Below are 15,295 nucleotides of genomic sequence, written 5' to 3'. Positions count from 1 at the left end.
TCTGTTTTTACTGCAGGATAATGACAATGATGGATGCTTTTCCTTGGAAATAAATATTCATTAAGCAGGCTCAGATCAAAACTATACTCTTCCAAAAGCCCAGGAATGTGCAAGACCCATTTGCCTGCTCTAAGAGATTTATTTGGGAGGAATATGGAACTGTGCCCACAAATGCATCTCATAACAATTTAATAGTTCAGTTAAATTAAGCCTATGGCAGTACTTACTTGTAACCTCAATAATCAATATTATTAAAGTTGGTGTCAACCCCAATAATACCAAATATGTGTGGGTGAACAGCAGATTAGTTCTGAATATAAATCAGATTAAGCCAGACCAAATGGAAAGCATTAAGAACTAACAGGAGGTCAGTTGTCAGTAAACTGCTTGGGGTAGGCCACTGTTTCTCCATCCAATCTATCAGGGAACGGAGATTCATCACCAAGGACCAAGGAGGGGCTCATTAGCCATTATTAGCCATTATTAGCATTATTAGCATTCGTACACAAGGGATTATTTAGAGTGAAAAATCACAATAACACTGGCACATTGTGTGCTTCAACACTCAGAATGACTTTAACCTACCAGTACCAAATCAGAAATGGTAAAAGAAACACCCTATTGTCATTTTGCATCATCCTATTATCATTTATATGTTTCCTTTGATCCAAGACTTCACTGTTATGCTTCATTACTCGTACTATACTGTCCTTCTGGGAAACTGAGAACACCCCAGTTTTCAAGCCCTAATAAGAAAAAATGTTTGTGTGTGCATGCATGTGTCTCAATAAAGATGCCTCAAATGTCTAAGATTTATAAATGTTTAAGAATTATAAAGAGAAGGGATTTACATGAGCTAATAGCAGCATATGGATGTGGCTTTATTAATTTCCTCTGGTGGAGGAAGAGATAAATGTGCTCCTACAAAAGGAAATCCAGAGAACCTTGCCAGAGCCACTGCCCTGATTCTCCCTCTAAGTTTCTTTCTTATAGCTGAGTGTAGGCAAATTCCAGCCTCTTTAGGCTAATATTTACTTTTTCTAAAACCTTTCCTTTCCCAAAATAATCACAGAAAAATGGAAATAGTCTTCTCTTCATGCTGGATGACAATTTGGAATTGCTGTAATTATATACAGCACTTGAGCATGATTTTTTACGAGGCTTTCCTCGTACAAACATTATTCTGCAAAAGATGACAACTCATTCATCTACTTAGGCTTACAATTTTAATCTTACTCTCTTATGTCAATTCTGTGTTGGAAAAATTCCACCAATTTCAAAGTATTTCACTGTTGCAAGCATTGAATAAACCAAACAGTAATATTTAAAGTCATACTATGATACTGAATTAGCTTTTTCTTCACTATATTATCTACCTATTTGACAGGATTCTCTGTTTAGCTAATAAGGCAATACGACTTCAAGCTTTTTTGGTCTAAAGTGGAATACAGCAGATAAATTTTACTTGGCTTTCTTCCTGTTCCAATAAAAATAATTTAAAAAATCATACACTAAAGTAAAGCAGCCGAGATGGGGTGTGGTGGACAGGGTTACTTAGTAATTAACTTATCAACCACAGAATAATAAAATCATTTAGTTTGGAAAAGATCTAAATTCAGTCCAACCATTGACCCAGCAATGCCAAGTCTACCACTGAGCCATGTCTTCAAGAGCCACTTCTCCACATCTTCTAAATGCCCCTAGGGATGCAAACTCAGCCATTCCTCTGGGCAGCCTGTTCCAACACTTAATAACCATTGTGGTGAAGAGATTTTCCTATTATCCACACACAAACAAATCTTTGAATAAAAACTCTATCTTTAAATATACGGTGGTCCCTCTCCATCCTTTCCCTCCCATTCAAGGATGTACTTTGCAGATACCCTAACACTTTTGTCCTCCAGACACAGGTGAAACAGATAAAAATAAATAATCACTTCAGTGTTCTTGCTTTTGTACTAATGGGCCTTCATATAAACACTGATATATGCACACACCACAGAGGGGGGTTTAGAATTTGTAAACCAGATGTCTGAAAATGAAGGCAGGCTGCCAATATACACAAGCCCAAAAATATGAAATCCAACCTCTGCAAAGAGAATATTTCTGTCTTACCTTGAGACACTCTTCTTGTTTGAAGAGATCCTCACAATCCTTAGCCTGCAGAACAGGAGAATTAAGGCGCTCTTCTACGTCAGACAAGGCCTGAAGAAGGTGAAGGATCTCTGCCGGGTATGTAGAAGGCACATGAGTGGTTTCCACAGTCACAGTTTCAGTCATCACAAAAGTTGTATCTTCACGAACCGTTTGCTAGTACAGATACACAACAGAATGCCTCCTTTAGTTTTTAACTCTACACAAACTTATAACTTAATGCAACTTCCAGTTCACAACCCAGAAACAATCCAAAGTAATTTCCAAGGACAATTGCAGGAAATATTGGAGGTTTCTGACACAGATCACTTGTACTCCACTTGTCAGTTTGAAATTAATCCTTACAAAAATGTGCAAACTTTTCTTTTCCTACTCTCCAAATAAACTAAGATAGGAAATGCAAGAGTATACTGAGATTATGGTGATACTGAGATTTTTAGTGTTAGCCCTTCCATTTTAAATCATCACACCTGTTTAAAAATCTGTCCTTCACTATAGAAATTCCATGCCAGGTCCAAAAATATGAAATTCTTTCAAGGTGTCAAATGAAATAATGATTTGTGTAATAGGCACAATTCCTTAAATAACTTGCAAAACAACAAAACTATGTCAGCTCTACACCTTCACCACTCTACTAAAATATTTCTCTTTAATAAGTAGTTTGGAATTCTGTGACTTGAAAGGTCTTTAATGCATTCATATTTCTGAGAAAAATTCCAGCAACACACCAATTCAGGAAGTTAAGATTTTATTTTTTGTTTTGTTTTGTTTTTAATTTGGAAAAATATGAAACAGACACCCTATTCTGAAAGCACATGCATACACCAAATGTAAAGACATTCCAGGATATTTTGGTTCTGAGGAAACATTTGTCTATGGTATTTGGAAAAATACTGACATAAAAGGTGACAAAAAAATAGCAGTTTATGTAAATTCTCTGTATTTCTGCTTTGACATGTTAATGGATCATAGATAAAAAAGTAATACCAAAAGGGATCTCTGGATCAGGGAGATCTGTGTTTGCTCCTTTTAACTAAACTCCAAATACTGGGTCACCTGCATGCCCAATAGAAAAGGCAAAAATTTAAGATATCAATTATTTGTGGTTCCGTAAACATGTTTGCTGTCACAGCACAGAGGATTCCTAGTGTAGGACTGTTGTGTTTGATGCCTGTCATCTCAAAAATGTAAACCTTTACTTATTGAGCACCTAAAAGAACTTTTAAAAGTAATTGCTGGCAGATTTTCAAAAATTGTATTATTTAGATGCTTCTTCCTAACTCATGATCATGGATTTTAGAGCCATATGTGATAAAGACAATGGATCAAGGGTCCTGAAGAAAACAATATCATTATTTGGCTACACAGTATGCAAAATAAAGCAACTACAAGCACACACAACCTCAGCGAGATGCCTCATTTCGATTCATGACTTATTTCTCTCTTCAGCTACCGAGCTGAGTCATCTGGTTCTTCATTTTATTTAGAATCTTAAAACATGCATACACACACTCTAGAATAGGCATGCACATCACATATAAAGCCTATAAAGTTATCTGTAGACTTGTGTTATTCTGCTGCTGTTCTTATGCAAATTTAATTGCTTTGCTTACATTTTTCTCACTAAATGACACTTCTCAGTATACCTGCCAACACTGAACCCTCTCCAATTAACATATCACTGCTATGGTTTTTCTTATTTAAAATAAATTGCTTAAAATAATTGTGTTTGCCCCCCATATGTTTCAAGAATCCCATGCTCTGCAAAAATAACAGCTTATTTCAGTAAACCTAAGGGAAAACCTACCCCAGTTGATTAGAACATGGGAGAATCTCAACAGGCTACTGAGGCCCTTGAGCAACAACGTATTTTAATTTCTCAAGACTACACCGTGACACTTCTACATGTAGTAAAGAACTTCAGACCCACCTAAAGAATATTTTAACTATCAATTTATTAGAAGACAGTATTTCGAACCGCGGTAACGTGGGGGTGTTCAGCCTGGAGAAGAGGAGGCTCAGAGGTGACCTCAGCACTGTCTGGAACTGCCTGAAGGGAAGTTCTAGCCAGGTGGGGGCTGGTCTCTTCTCCCAGGCACTCAGCAATAGGACAAGGGGGCACGATGGGCTCAAGCTCTGCCAGGGGAAATTTAAGTTGGAGATCAGAAAAAAATTCTTTCCAGAGAGAGTGCTCAGGGATTGGAATGGGCTGCCCAGAGAGGTGGTGGATTCACCATCCCTGGAGATTTTTAAACACAGATTGGACGTGGCACTGAGTGCCATGATCTGGTAAAGGGACTGGAGTTGGACCAAGGGTTGGACTCGATGATCTCGGAGGTCTTTTCCAACCCAATCCATTCTATGATTCTATGTGTGCAAGGGTATTCACTCAAAAAGAGGTCACATGAATATGTAAAGTGGCATACAAGGTATGATTAGTTTCTCTAGTTCTATTAGATTGTCTATTTTTTCAGCCCAAATTTAGGCTAATAGCTATGCATGGACCCATATGTACACATGCATGTATACATGTGTACATAAAATAAAACCTCTGCCTTCTTGATCAAAACAATTCCTGAAGCTACAAAAAAGTCAGTCAGAAATCTGATGTGTGAGGACTTCTCGCAGATTGCGCTTAATTATATATAGTGGCAAAATTGGGTATCTCAAGCACTGCCTTCACATGAAACTTTACACTCCTATTTCTCACATCTGGATAATTACTCGTATAGTTTTAGCATTGTTTCTACTGTTTAGAGAAACTGTAAAGCAGGACCAGTTAGACAGATAGATACATAGACAGACAGACAGACAGATAGATAGATAGATAGATAATAAATTGATATTTAAAAGTAGTTGCCCTCATGTTTCACTACATTATTTATTACCACATTCTAAAGAAATAGTCACAGTCAAAATTAATTAGTTTTTGAATAACAGAATAAAGGAATTGAAAATTTGATGCCAGTTGAGAAACCAATTATTAAGTATCTTTGACTTTAATAGGGTTTTCAACAGGTCACAGGTGTTTCTTTTCTTCATTGACAGTTGCAACACAGAAGCCAAAGCAGAAGTTGGCATCTTGCACTAAGGAAACGAGGGCAGGCAGATCCAGAACTGACAATTTTAATCAGCAAAGAACATTTTTAGCTAGTCCCTACATTTTCTGGAATTGCCTTATGATAGAACATACAACAGGCTGAGTCCCTCCCTATATTCTGCACAAGCATTCTTACTGGAAATGCAAAGCTGAACCTGAATCACATCCTAGGACTGTAATGCAAAAAAACTTACAAAAGGAGATGGTAGCAGTTGGGAGGCACTATTGTTAAAAATACTATTAATTCAGTAAAAATATATATATGTAATTGCTAATGTCAAAATTGTTCATAAGAATGATGGCAGGTTAAGATTTTATAAGCATTAAAAAGAAATAAGAAAATGGAAATGAAAGTTTTATGTAACCATTTAAAAATAGTTAAAAGTTGAATCTGATAAAGTGGCAGAATGCATTAGAGAGTTACTTAAAAATGTCTAAAACAAAATAATATTTAAAAATATATAATGCAAATAAGTTTTTGAGAGTGACTGGCAAATGTTGGGGTGAATGGCCATTTTGAAAATAGCCCTTTCTGTAAAATACTCTTTAGAGATATTATTTTTCCTTCATTTTCAGTGATATACTAATGTGCAAATCATTAATAGTCTCTGAAACAAAACAACTTATCTAAGGTAAAGTTTAACATTTCATGCACTGCTTTTCACCAAGCATTATCATCTCTAGAACAGTAAGTTAAATTTTCTTCCCCATCATCTTATATTTTTAAGTAAGGGCCAAGATCTTTCCATAAACATGACTCTACCTGCACTGAGTTTATGAATAGCTATCATGTCCTACCAGTGCAAAAAACTCATGAAATTCATGAACTTGCCCTTACAGAGAAGTCAAATAACCAAAGGCCAAAAAAACCCCCAAACAATAAACAAAGAACAACACAAACCCAACCAAAAAGCAGTACAGGAATAATTCGTGTTTTGCCCACAAATTCATGCATCTTTTCCAAAGAAACAGCTGTGATCATTATTTCCTACATCTAGCACAGTATTAGCTGGTGGGATCAGAGCTAACTAGGCTTGGACAATCCTGTTAATTCCCTTTCAACAGTGGGAAACTCAGTGTTGAAGCACATTTCCCCAATCTCAGTATATCCACTTCCCTTTCCTCTTTCTGCAGAGGGAATAATCCCAACATCACTTTGGCTGTTCGAGAATTTACACCCAGAAAGTCTCCAAGTTTTTTGTGTAACATCTTGACAATTGTTTCATTCTAGGTCCCTTCCAATAGAACTCCCAGCTCATGGAGACCTCACTGTCTGTGCTTTAGACCCAATAACTTCACCCAACCAGCATCCGTGGGAGGAGCAGAGCCCTCTGCACCAGGTCAGCACTGCTCCAGGCAGCATCCTGGGGAGAAGTTCAAATGTGAGAAACAAATGTGCCTCCTCCTGAAGTGAAAAAACCCTTAAGAAAGTATTCTTTACAAGGAGCTGCAAGATATAGGAAAGTGTAAAAAGTCAGTGGTCTTTGAGGAATATACCCAGGTGTGCTGCACATAGAAGAATGCAGCAGACACCTGGACAAAGGCAGTGACACCTGACAGCCCAGTAAACCTTGGAACAGTTGCTTTCTACAGCAAACTGTGAGCCACGTGGTACTTGGTTGCCCATGTTTACCCATCACTATATCAAATAAAGAATTAAAGACACAAAAGGATGATGAAATGCTGTCAGAGATCAATAAAGCCACTTTCAAGTATATGTTTATAAAGATTTTATGCATCTGTTCCTATGCCAACTGTGAGTGCTGCCAGCCAACATTTAGAAAAATATATTCTCTCTTGCGTGTTGCCAGCATACCTTAATTGTGTATATATATTTAGAAAGAAGATCAGAATTATACTGCTAATATGGGATTTCCAAAATGTGATTGGACAGCCTTAGTCAACTAGTCAACCACAAAAAATATAATCTATTAGTACAAAAAGAAGCATCTCTTTCAAGTACAGAAAGACCTAGATCCTCAATACAGGATTAAAAATTTATAAATTCCATATTTAGTTCCACAAAACCAAGGCCATAAAAGGCACTTGGCATCAATAAAATCTATTTCAAGTATTGGAAAAAAAATAATATTTTCAAGTAAGAATGTAAACATTCTCACATGTATATGAGTTTTCCACTCCTGTATGGTTGCAGTCAACAAAATCCTGCACATTGCAACACTTAAACCTTATAGTTTAGTGCTTGTATCTGGTTTGATTAGTGACTCATAAAAAATAGAAAATGTAAAAATACACATGACTATTTTCAGCATTCTTCTTGGACAAAGAGTGCCTTATGTCTTCAGAACACTTCAGTGCTAAGGCATGCCTTACTGGCTGAGAAATGCTGCTTTAACAGTTCTTATCCCATGACAAAATCAATCTATTGGATCCATACATGAAATTAAATAATGCCAGTTAAAATGAAGCTATCCCTAATAATAGTATAAATTAGAAAACATTGCAGTACACTTTAGATTCTAAGAATAGCAACAGAAAATTGCAGGCTTTGATTTTGAAAACTATCAATTATCAGGCATCAACCAGCCTGAAATGACTCCCACTTATATTGTTTTATTTATCACCTTTAGAACTTGACTGAAATGCAGTTTTCTCCATAAGAAAAGGTGTGTTCCCTTTCTGCAAAGGATTAAATTATGGGACATCCCCCCAAACCTCAGACAGTCCTGTCACACTCCAATGGGTGTGTTATTTTCACATTGAGATGGGGGGCTGGGGGTAGGGGGGAGAAAGAAAGATACAGACAAAAGCTCTAGCCAGTAATTTAAAACATTACATCCAGAGCATCCAGACTGCTGACTTTGGTTCCTTTTTCTCTTCTTGCCACAGGCAGCAAATGTATGGTTTAAACCCTGTGACAAAGAGTTTTGGTGCTGCAGCCAATTGTTTGTATCCTCACACCCTCGTGCATTTAGAGATCTCCACAATGTCAAATACACTCAGGCAAGTGGTAAAATGAACACCTTTGGCACATATTTTTTCAGTTGTTTAACAATGTGTTTGTTGGGTTCTGGCTTAGATAATTGTCTCCAGCTATGGACTTTCCTCAGGCTGAGGCTCTGCTGCACATTGAACTGCAGCTGATCTGAAAATGTATCCATCTCTCCTTACTAAAGACCTGCTAACATTCACAGAAATACAAGAATAAGATGAACTGAAAATTCTATCAGTTCTGCTGCTAACTTTTAACCTGACAATTTCCACTGGTATTTACTTGCAATCAAAGAGAAAAAGAACTATGATGAGACTGGGACATAAGACTCTCATATATGTGATTTAAGTATTATTTTTTTCAGAAAATAAAATAAAAAATAAAAAAATAGAGCACTGTGTATCTTATGTCACATCTGCAAAGTTACCATGTCTGTAAGAAAAACAAATCAATTAGCTTTATGGCATTATTGACTAATTGTAACTACTGGGATTTAGGAAGTGTCTCTTGTTTTGCAATAAATGATGCATATGTCTGTAGTACTTCTGATAAAGATGGCACATGTCAATCCCAGCAATTGCAGTAGAGCAAAACTGACAAAGAAATCTGTATGTCTGTCATTTCACCACAAACAGGTATTTGTAACACAGGAATTATTAAGTTCATTAATGACTATTCCTAATGAGTCTTTACCATGCACAGTCAGTAGCATTTTGGGGGTAGATAAGCCTTTAACTCCTTTAACTACGAGTGAGTCAAAAGAGAGAGCCATTATCAGTACTAGCAATCAGTAAATAAGTAAATACTTAGGTGCTCACATTACATTTGGGGAAATAAAATCCAGAATACATTGCAAGATCCACATCCTAGGCTGGTTCTCAACAGGTATTTTAAAATGTTATTTAGAATTTTAAAAGGGTTTAACTGGAAAATCATTTTCTAATTGATTTATGTATGTTACTTTCCAGTAGCCAAAACATATTTAAAAGTTTTTATATGCTAACTATAAAATATATAAACCCACAGAGAAGGCAGCCATTTCTTGTACTTTTTCACAGCTGAAAAAAATACAAACTGACATTATACACCTCCTACTTCAGGAATTATCTAGTTGACACTTCAGAAAATTTCAGCCATACAGCAAGAAATCCTCAAAAGAACGGATGGAATTTCAAATTATTTTCTCCACAAAAGAGAATTTCAACATTGTGTTTCTTGGACAGTGATAAGAAATAGCAGGAGAACAATCTTCTACATAATGTGCTGGAAGTTAGTCTTCTGTAGAATAGACTTTGGTCAAGGCCAACTTATCCAATGGCTGATTTATTAAGAGTGCAGAAGTACCAGAACCTTAGACAGCATTTGCATGTGAAGCTTTGGGGCTGTCTTGAACAATATTATGTGTAACTTTACTGATTGATCATCAAGAACTCATTAAATAGAGCTCAAATATGTTAGGACACAGTACCCTGATATCTAAAATGACTAACCCATTTTGCTGATTTGTGATTATAGCTTTCTAGGAATTTATGCAAACTGCATCTGTTAGAGATGTTGAGATAATTTAGAAAATAAATTGAAAATAATATTGAAGTACCACATTTGTGATTAATGGTAACAGCTTCTAAGTGGAAGGACCTAACCTTCAACTCTGACACCTTTCAGAAATGTTAAAAGGATTATCTAATTTTTTTTGCCATCTTTAATCTACATTTATAAAGATACAATCATACATAATAATGGCAGGTTTCATCACTCAGGCTAATTTTGTTGCTTCAAGGAATAGATTTGGGGGGTTTTAATGTGAATGAAATTGCTGTCAGTGCACACAGATATTTAGCCATCACATTATATATCTATAAATCAACTTCCTTTTGCACATTTACGTGTATACTCAGATGCATCTATGAAAAAAACAAAATAAAAAACCCAACCAAACAACCAACCACCAAACAAAGAACAACCCTATGAGTGATGTTGACATTCTGAACTGTAGACAAGAGATGAGCATCATCTCTGCAAAAGATTCTGTCACTCAGGGCCAGATCACTCTGCAGCAGGTCTTTTCCCTTAATATTTGATGCAGTGTAGCCAAGTAATTTTTGACACCAAAATCCCCACCATGTAATTTATTATGTTAATAAACCATCATATAATATATCAGAGAAATTAAGATGGTAATTAGCTGTCTTGTTTTCCAAATAACTGGGTAATTATAAGGAAGAAAATGTTATACTAGGATGACACTCAGTTTTGTCAGAAAACAAAAAAGGGCAGAAAACAGAGTGCCCTGTTGCACATGACTCTTCAACCAAAGCCTGTTGGCCTTGTTTCCATCTCAGCCATTCAGAGAAGAGTAAGAAAAGCCTGTGGTATGGCAAGGACTACCTTTGTAAAACCACCTCATAGGATTTAAAGCCACGTTTTAAACTTGCTTTGGTTCATGTTGCAGCAATAGTTTTCATTGCCATGTGATGAGGCAAAGATGTCGAGTTTCACTTTCGAACCTGAGGATGTAATTTAGATTACTTCACTAAAGTTAATAACAAATACTGAAAAATAGCAGAGAAAACCCTTTTCTGTAAACTTCTGTCATCCACAACATGGGATTTACACTGCATGCATCCATTTTAGAAAGAGAAGGTAAAGTGCATTCTAAAATGCATCTATAAAACCAGTTCTTTTGGGGGTACATGAAATACAATATCCAGTTTTAGTGGATATTGTCCCATCTTTCCCGTACCTTTTTTGTCTTAAATCAAACAAAAAAATTAAGTATTTTCAATACAATTACACTGTTTGAGATATACTTTCTAATATAAAGACATTTCCAGGTTGATGGATGCTAGAAAATGGGTGTAAACATTCAGCTGTGATTCCCCTCCAAAAATTTCTCACTCATCCTCATGTTTTTGGCAGATCACAGTTAAGAAGCCCAGTCTTTAGTTGTGCTGTATAAAGTTATTTGTTTAAAAAGCTGCCACTATCAATGTCAGAAAAGTTAAGTGGTGTCACAGGATCCCCTCTGTCCTGTTCTTAAGAGACCCAAAGCTCACAGGAGAATGAGATACTAATCCATCACTCAACAGTTCTTTTCTTTTGTCCAGTAGGTATTTTCTTGTTTTGCTTCTCTAATGTTTTTTCTCTCCTTTATTTCTCTCTCTCCCACTGACTCTAGGAATAATGAAGAATTAGTTTGCTCCTTCCTCTTGGCAACCATTAATCCTTTATTTAAATCAAGAAACATCTAAGCAAGGATAAGAGAATATAACCACTTTCCAGTGCTGCTGGTTGTGAGAACTGTGGAAAACAGCAACTGCAAACAATAGCAGTGCATTCCCACCAAAGTATCCATGTTATTTTGATTCAAACAGATAATTAGGACATCAAGTCCTATGTTTATCTGTGATAGATTTATTTTAAAAATTCTGATTAATATTTTAGAAAAAAATTATATATAAACATGTTTTACAGTTTAAAAAGTTTACATTTTATTAAATTAACTAAATAGAGCTCAACATGGAAATATTAACTAAAAACTGCAAGATGACCTTAAAAAACACTAAACTTAAACAGACTACTGAATTTCTTATGTAAACTTGATTAGTCTAATCTGGTTCCAGAAGTTGATCCCATCTCTCTCACCCGAAATGATCATCCAGTTTAGAAGACAGGCATTTAGAATTTGTGAATGCTTTACAGAATCTTAAACAGAATAATGTCTTTTATTTGGAAAAAATGAAGCTTATTTCAGTTCACAGTCAGTACTAAGAGTGCTGGTACTTTATCCCAGGTAACTATTGAACTGCTCAGACTAAATCACTTACCTTATGAACAGAAATGCATGTTTTGTATAACTATTTTCCTTATTCCTTCTTGTTCAACCCAAAGTCTAGTTGGTATGAAAAAGACAGTTTCTTCTGGTGTTTATCATTTGATCAATGTGAATATTTCTCTCTGTATGGCCCAAATATTTCAGTAACAAAATGACCATAAATTTAAATAAAATGTTTCTGTGTAGTAAGATTACTGAAATGACTTATTTTGCTTGTATCTCCATCAACAGATACATAATTTTGACAGATTGGAAGCAATTCTGTTGTCCTAAAAATACTCTGGCTTGCTCCTTACAGCACACACAGTTCAGCCCAGAGAGGCAACTTGAAAGACCACCATGTGTTGCAGCAGAAAGAATGTTGAACAGCTCCATAGAATATGGTGAAAGGACATAGGAAGGAAGAATTTACAGGGCAGGTTCTGCACCTGTAAAAGGTTTTCTCAGGATAAAGGCCTTTAGTACTCTGCACTCAGAGTCATTTCAGTCAGCTCAGGGAAATCTGAACTGAGCCATGACATAAACACGCTCATGGATTGATAAGATAAAAGGATAGGGGGAAAACATTCCATAAAACAGACATTAAGTAAAGCTAATTGAGTTAAATGTAATCAGCACTTTAATGACTGATTTTGATCCTGCCTTGAATTAAACTGTCTGAATCCAGCAGATCTCTCTGTGCAAGAAAACTATTTTCAACACCCCAGAAGAGTGGTGTAAAATGTTGCTGAGAAACAGTAACTGGAAGCTTTAGGATTACACTGTGGCAGAGAGAACTGAAAAATCTGAAAATACTGACTGCTTAATGATTTCAGATCCTGAAGAGAAATTTTAGAAATAAATGTGCCTTACTAATGTTATAGTTTTTACTGGGGGGTTTTGTTTGCCTTTTTTTTTTTTTAAATTGATATTCACTTTAATGGTTTGTTTTTTTGAAAAGTATCTTAAACTTTCATTACTTTCACAGGGATTTAGTGGTTAACCATGAATTTTAAAAAAATACAGTAAAATATTCCACTCTTTAGTAAGTTATTCAGATTTCACAAGTGAAGTTACTACCAACTGATTTCAAACAGAAATTTTCAGCAGAAATGGAGTAGAACAAACACCTACTTCTCTTAGCACAGAAATTGTAAATCTGTCTGACTGAAAATCTGAAATTTCTGCCTACTGTTTATTCTGCCACACATGAATAAAGACACTGTGTGAGAAAAGAAACTTGCAAGACAACAAGAACTCCAATTTTCTCCCCACTCAGAGTCCCTTTAGGTTTTGTGAAGTTGCATTTATGTATTTGTGTACCATGTTTAGTCTGTGAAGGCAATAAACCCACCTTTTTCCCTGTAGAATGTCATGTTACTCTCTTACAATTTGCACATCAAGGACCACTACACTAAATTGATTAATGTCTCAAAAATGTCATTAAACAGAACATGAAGTGTTTAAGGTAATACAACCACATTGCATTCTATCAGCAAAAGTGGTGACAGAAAATTCCTTCTCATAAATATACACCCATATATATTTTCAATTAGTTGTTGGATATTTACTGCTACTTACTTGTGAGACAATCACAATTTTACAATAATCTACCAGGACAGAGAGAAGAAATTCTTATAAGGTCATGGTTTCTACATCCTTCTGACAGGTCTTCCCATCAAATACTGGGGAAAAGTAAAATCCATGGGAGAATGATAATTCTAATTTCACACTCTGATATCAAAAATATATTATCCCCAACAAAGGTAAGAAATGCAAATCTGCCATTAAGCAACATAATTAAAGGTTTTGTTCAGTGCAGTCTGACTATTTTTATTCAATGAAACATGAATTGCAAGATATACAGTACAACTAAAATCTCATTGATTTATAATAACTCTGCTATTGAGTACATCATAAATTATAAATAAAAAATGCAGCATTTCTCTATTTCTTTTGATTAAAAGAAAAAAATCAATGTTGTGTTTTTATTGTATGGTTTTATTCAGTTGCTGGTTGACATAGAAAATCTCTGTGAAAGATATTTTTGCTGGGATATGCATGTGTTCAAGTGAATAGTTTGAATTTTCATTTTTCTTTTGTATTTTAAAGTCTTGCACAAACAATGAGCCCTCACAACATCCCTGTGAGGTAGGTAGGTTTAAAAAAAAACCAACAAAACCCAAGAAAACCCCTCCTGAAATTCCCACTGTGTCACTGATTCAGCAAAGTCAAAGCACTGTCAATAATGAGGCAGTTGCACTTGTCACTCTGCTTTTAGTCATGAAAATACACTGCCACTCTCCAGGCTCAGTAACTTCTGTGTAACTTCTAAAATACTTCATTGGAATATCACCTTAGTCAGTGCTGACAGAGCAAGACACTTTTCATGAGAAATGAGAAGGATACAGTACTTGTCCTGTGTGCACATAAATTTCATTGGGTGACCTTATTCCCTGGATAACAAGTAGCCTTCTTGCTTTGAATATTTGAGAATATTTAAAAACTTGGCCTTACAAGGTTATAAATAGAGTATAAAACTTATATATTTTAACAATATAAACACATGTAATGGTTACATGAGTTTAAAAAGTTGATGAGTGTATTCCTCTGAGGAATTAAAAAAAAGGTGCCAATATATCTACCTTACATATGGTAATATAAATTTTATTAATCTGCCAGTAAAATTTTATAATGGCTACATTCATCCCCTGTCGTGGTAGGTGGTAGGTGACATAAAAAGCACAGTGACAGCAACATGTTTTAATATAAACTGCATGCACAGTCTGATCTCTGACTTGCTTATCAAAGGAGCAAATATATTCATTTAAAGAAAAGCCAACTCATTTACAAGACAAAGTGAAGCTTGCTCTAGCTCCATATCAATATAAACAATTTGCAACTGATTACATCCATTTAGTTTAATATAAACCATAGTAATCTGAATAGTGTAATCAGATGGAACAAGATTTAATAACATACAAACCAAAGTTAATGTTTCTCTGATTGTTTCCATTAACTGCATAACTTTCCAAAGTATTAGTTTTACAGATACATTTTTTAATTTAATATTAAAAAAGTTAAAAATACAGAATATAATACACTATATAGAGGACTATATTTATCAAAAGGTTATCCATAATGCTGATTTTTGGGACTTTTTCCATTTTTTAAAAAGTACTTTGCCATATATCAATTAAAAAAAAAAAACAACAAAAAAAACCCCACTTCATGTATTTAAATTTTCATTAACCTGTCAGCATGTTCCCTCTGC

The 15,295-nt window shown here is 35.3% G+C and overlaps 1 protein-coding gene across 11 annotated transcripts in view; it reads right to left on the bottom strand.

The window, feature by feature from the left end:
• Positions 1 to 15,295, bottom strand: part of DMD (dystrophin) — a 1,187,916-nt gene that overhangs the window by 667,388 nt on the left and 505,233 nt on the right. For all 11 annotated transcript variants that reach the window (XM_071568723.1, XM_071569521.1, XM_071566241.1 and 8 more), the window contains one exon: positions 2,116 to 2,310. In XM_071568723.1, coding sequence (XP_071424824.1) covers positions 2,116 to 2,310 — 195 coding nt within the window. The remainder of the gene's footprint in view (positions 1 to 2,115; positions 2,311 to 15,295) is intronic.

Source organism: Pithys albifrons, chromosome 1 (genome assembly GCF_047495875.1).
Source record: "Pithys albifrons albifrons isolate INPA30051 chromosome 1, PitAlb_v1, whole genome shotgun sequence".
Taxonomy (NCBI): Eukaryota; Metazoa; Chordata; class Aves; order Passeriformes; family Thamnophilidae; genus Pithys; species Pithys albifrons.
This window is presented reverse-complemented; position numbering and strand designations above follow the sequence as displayed.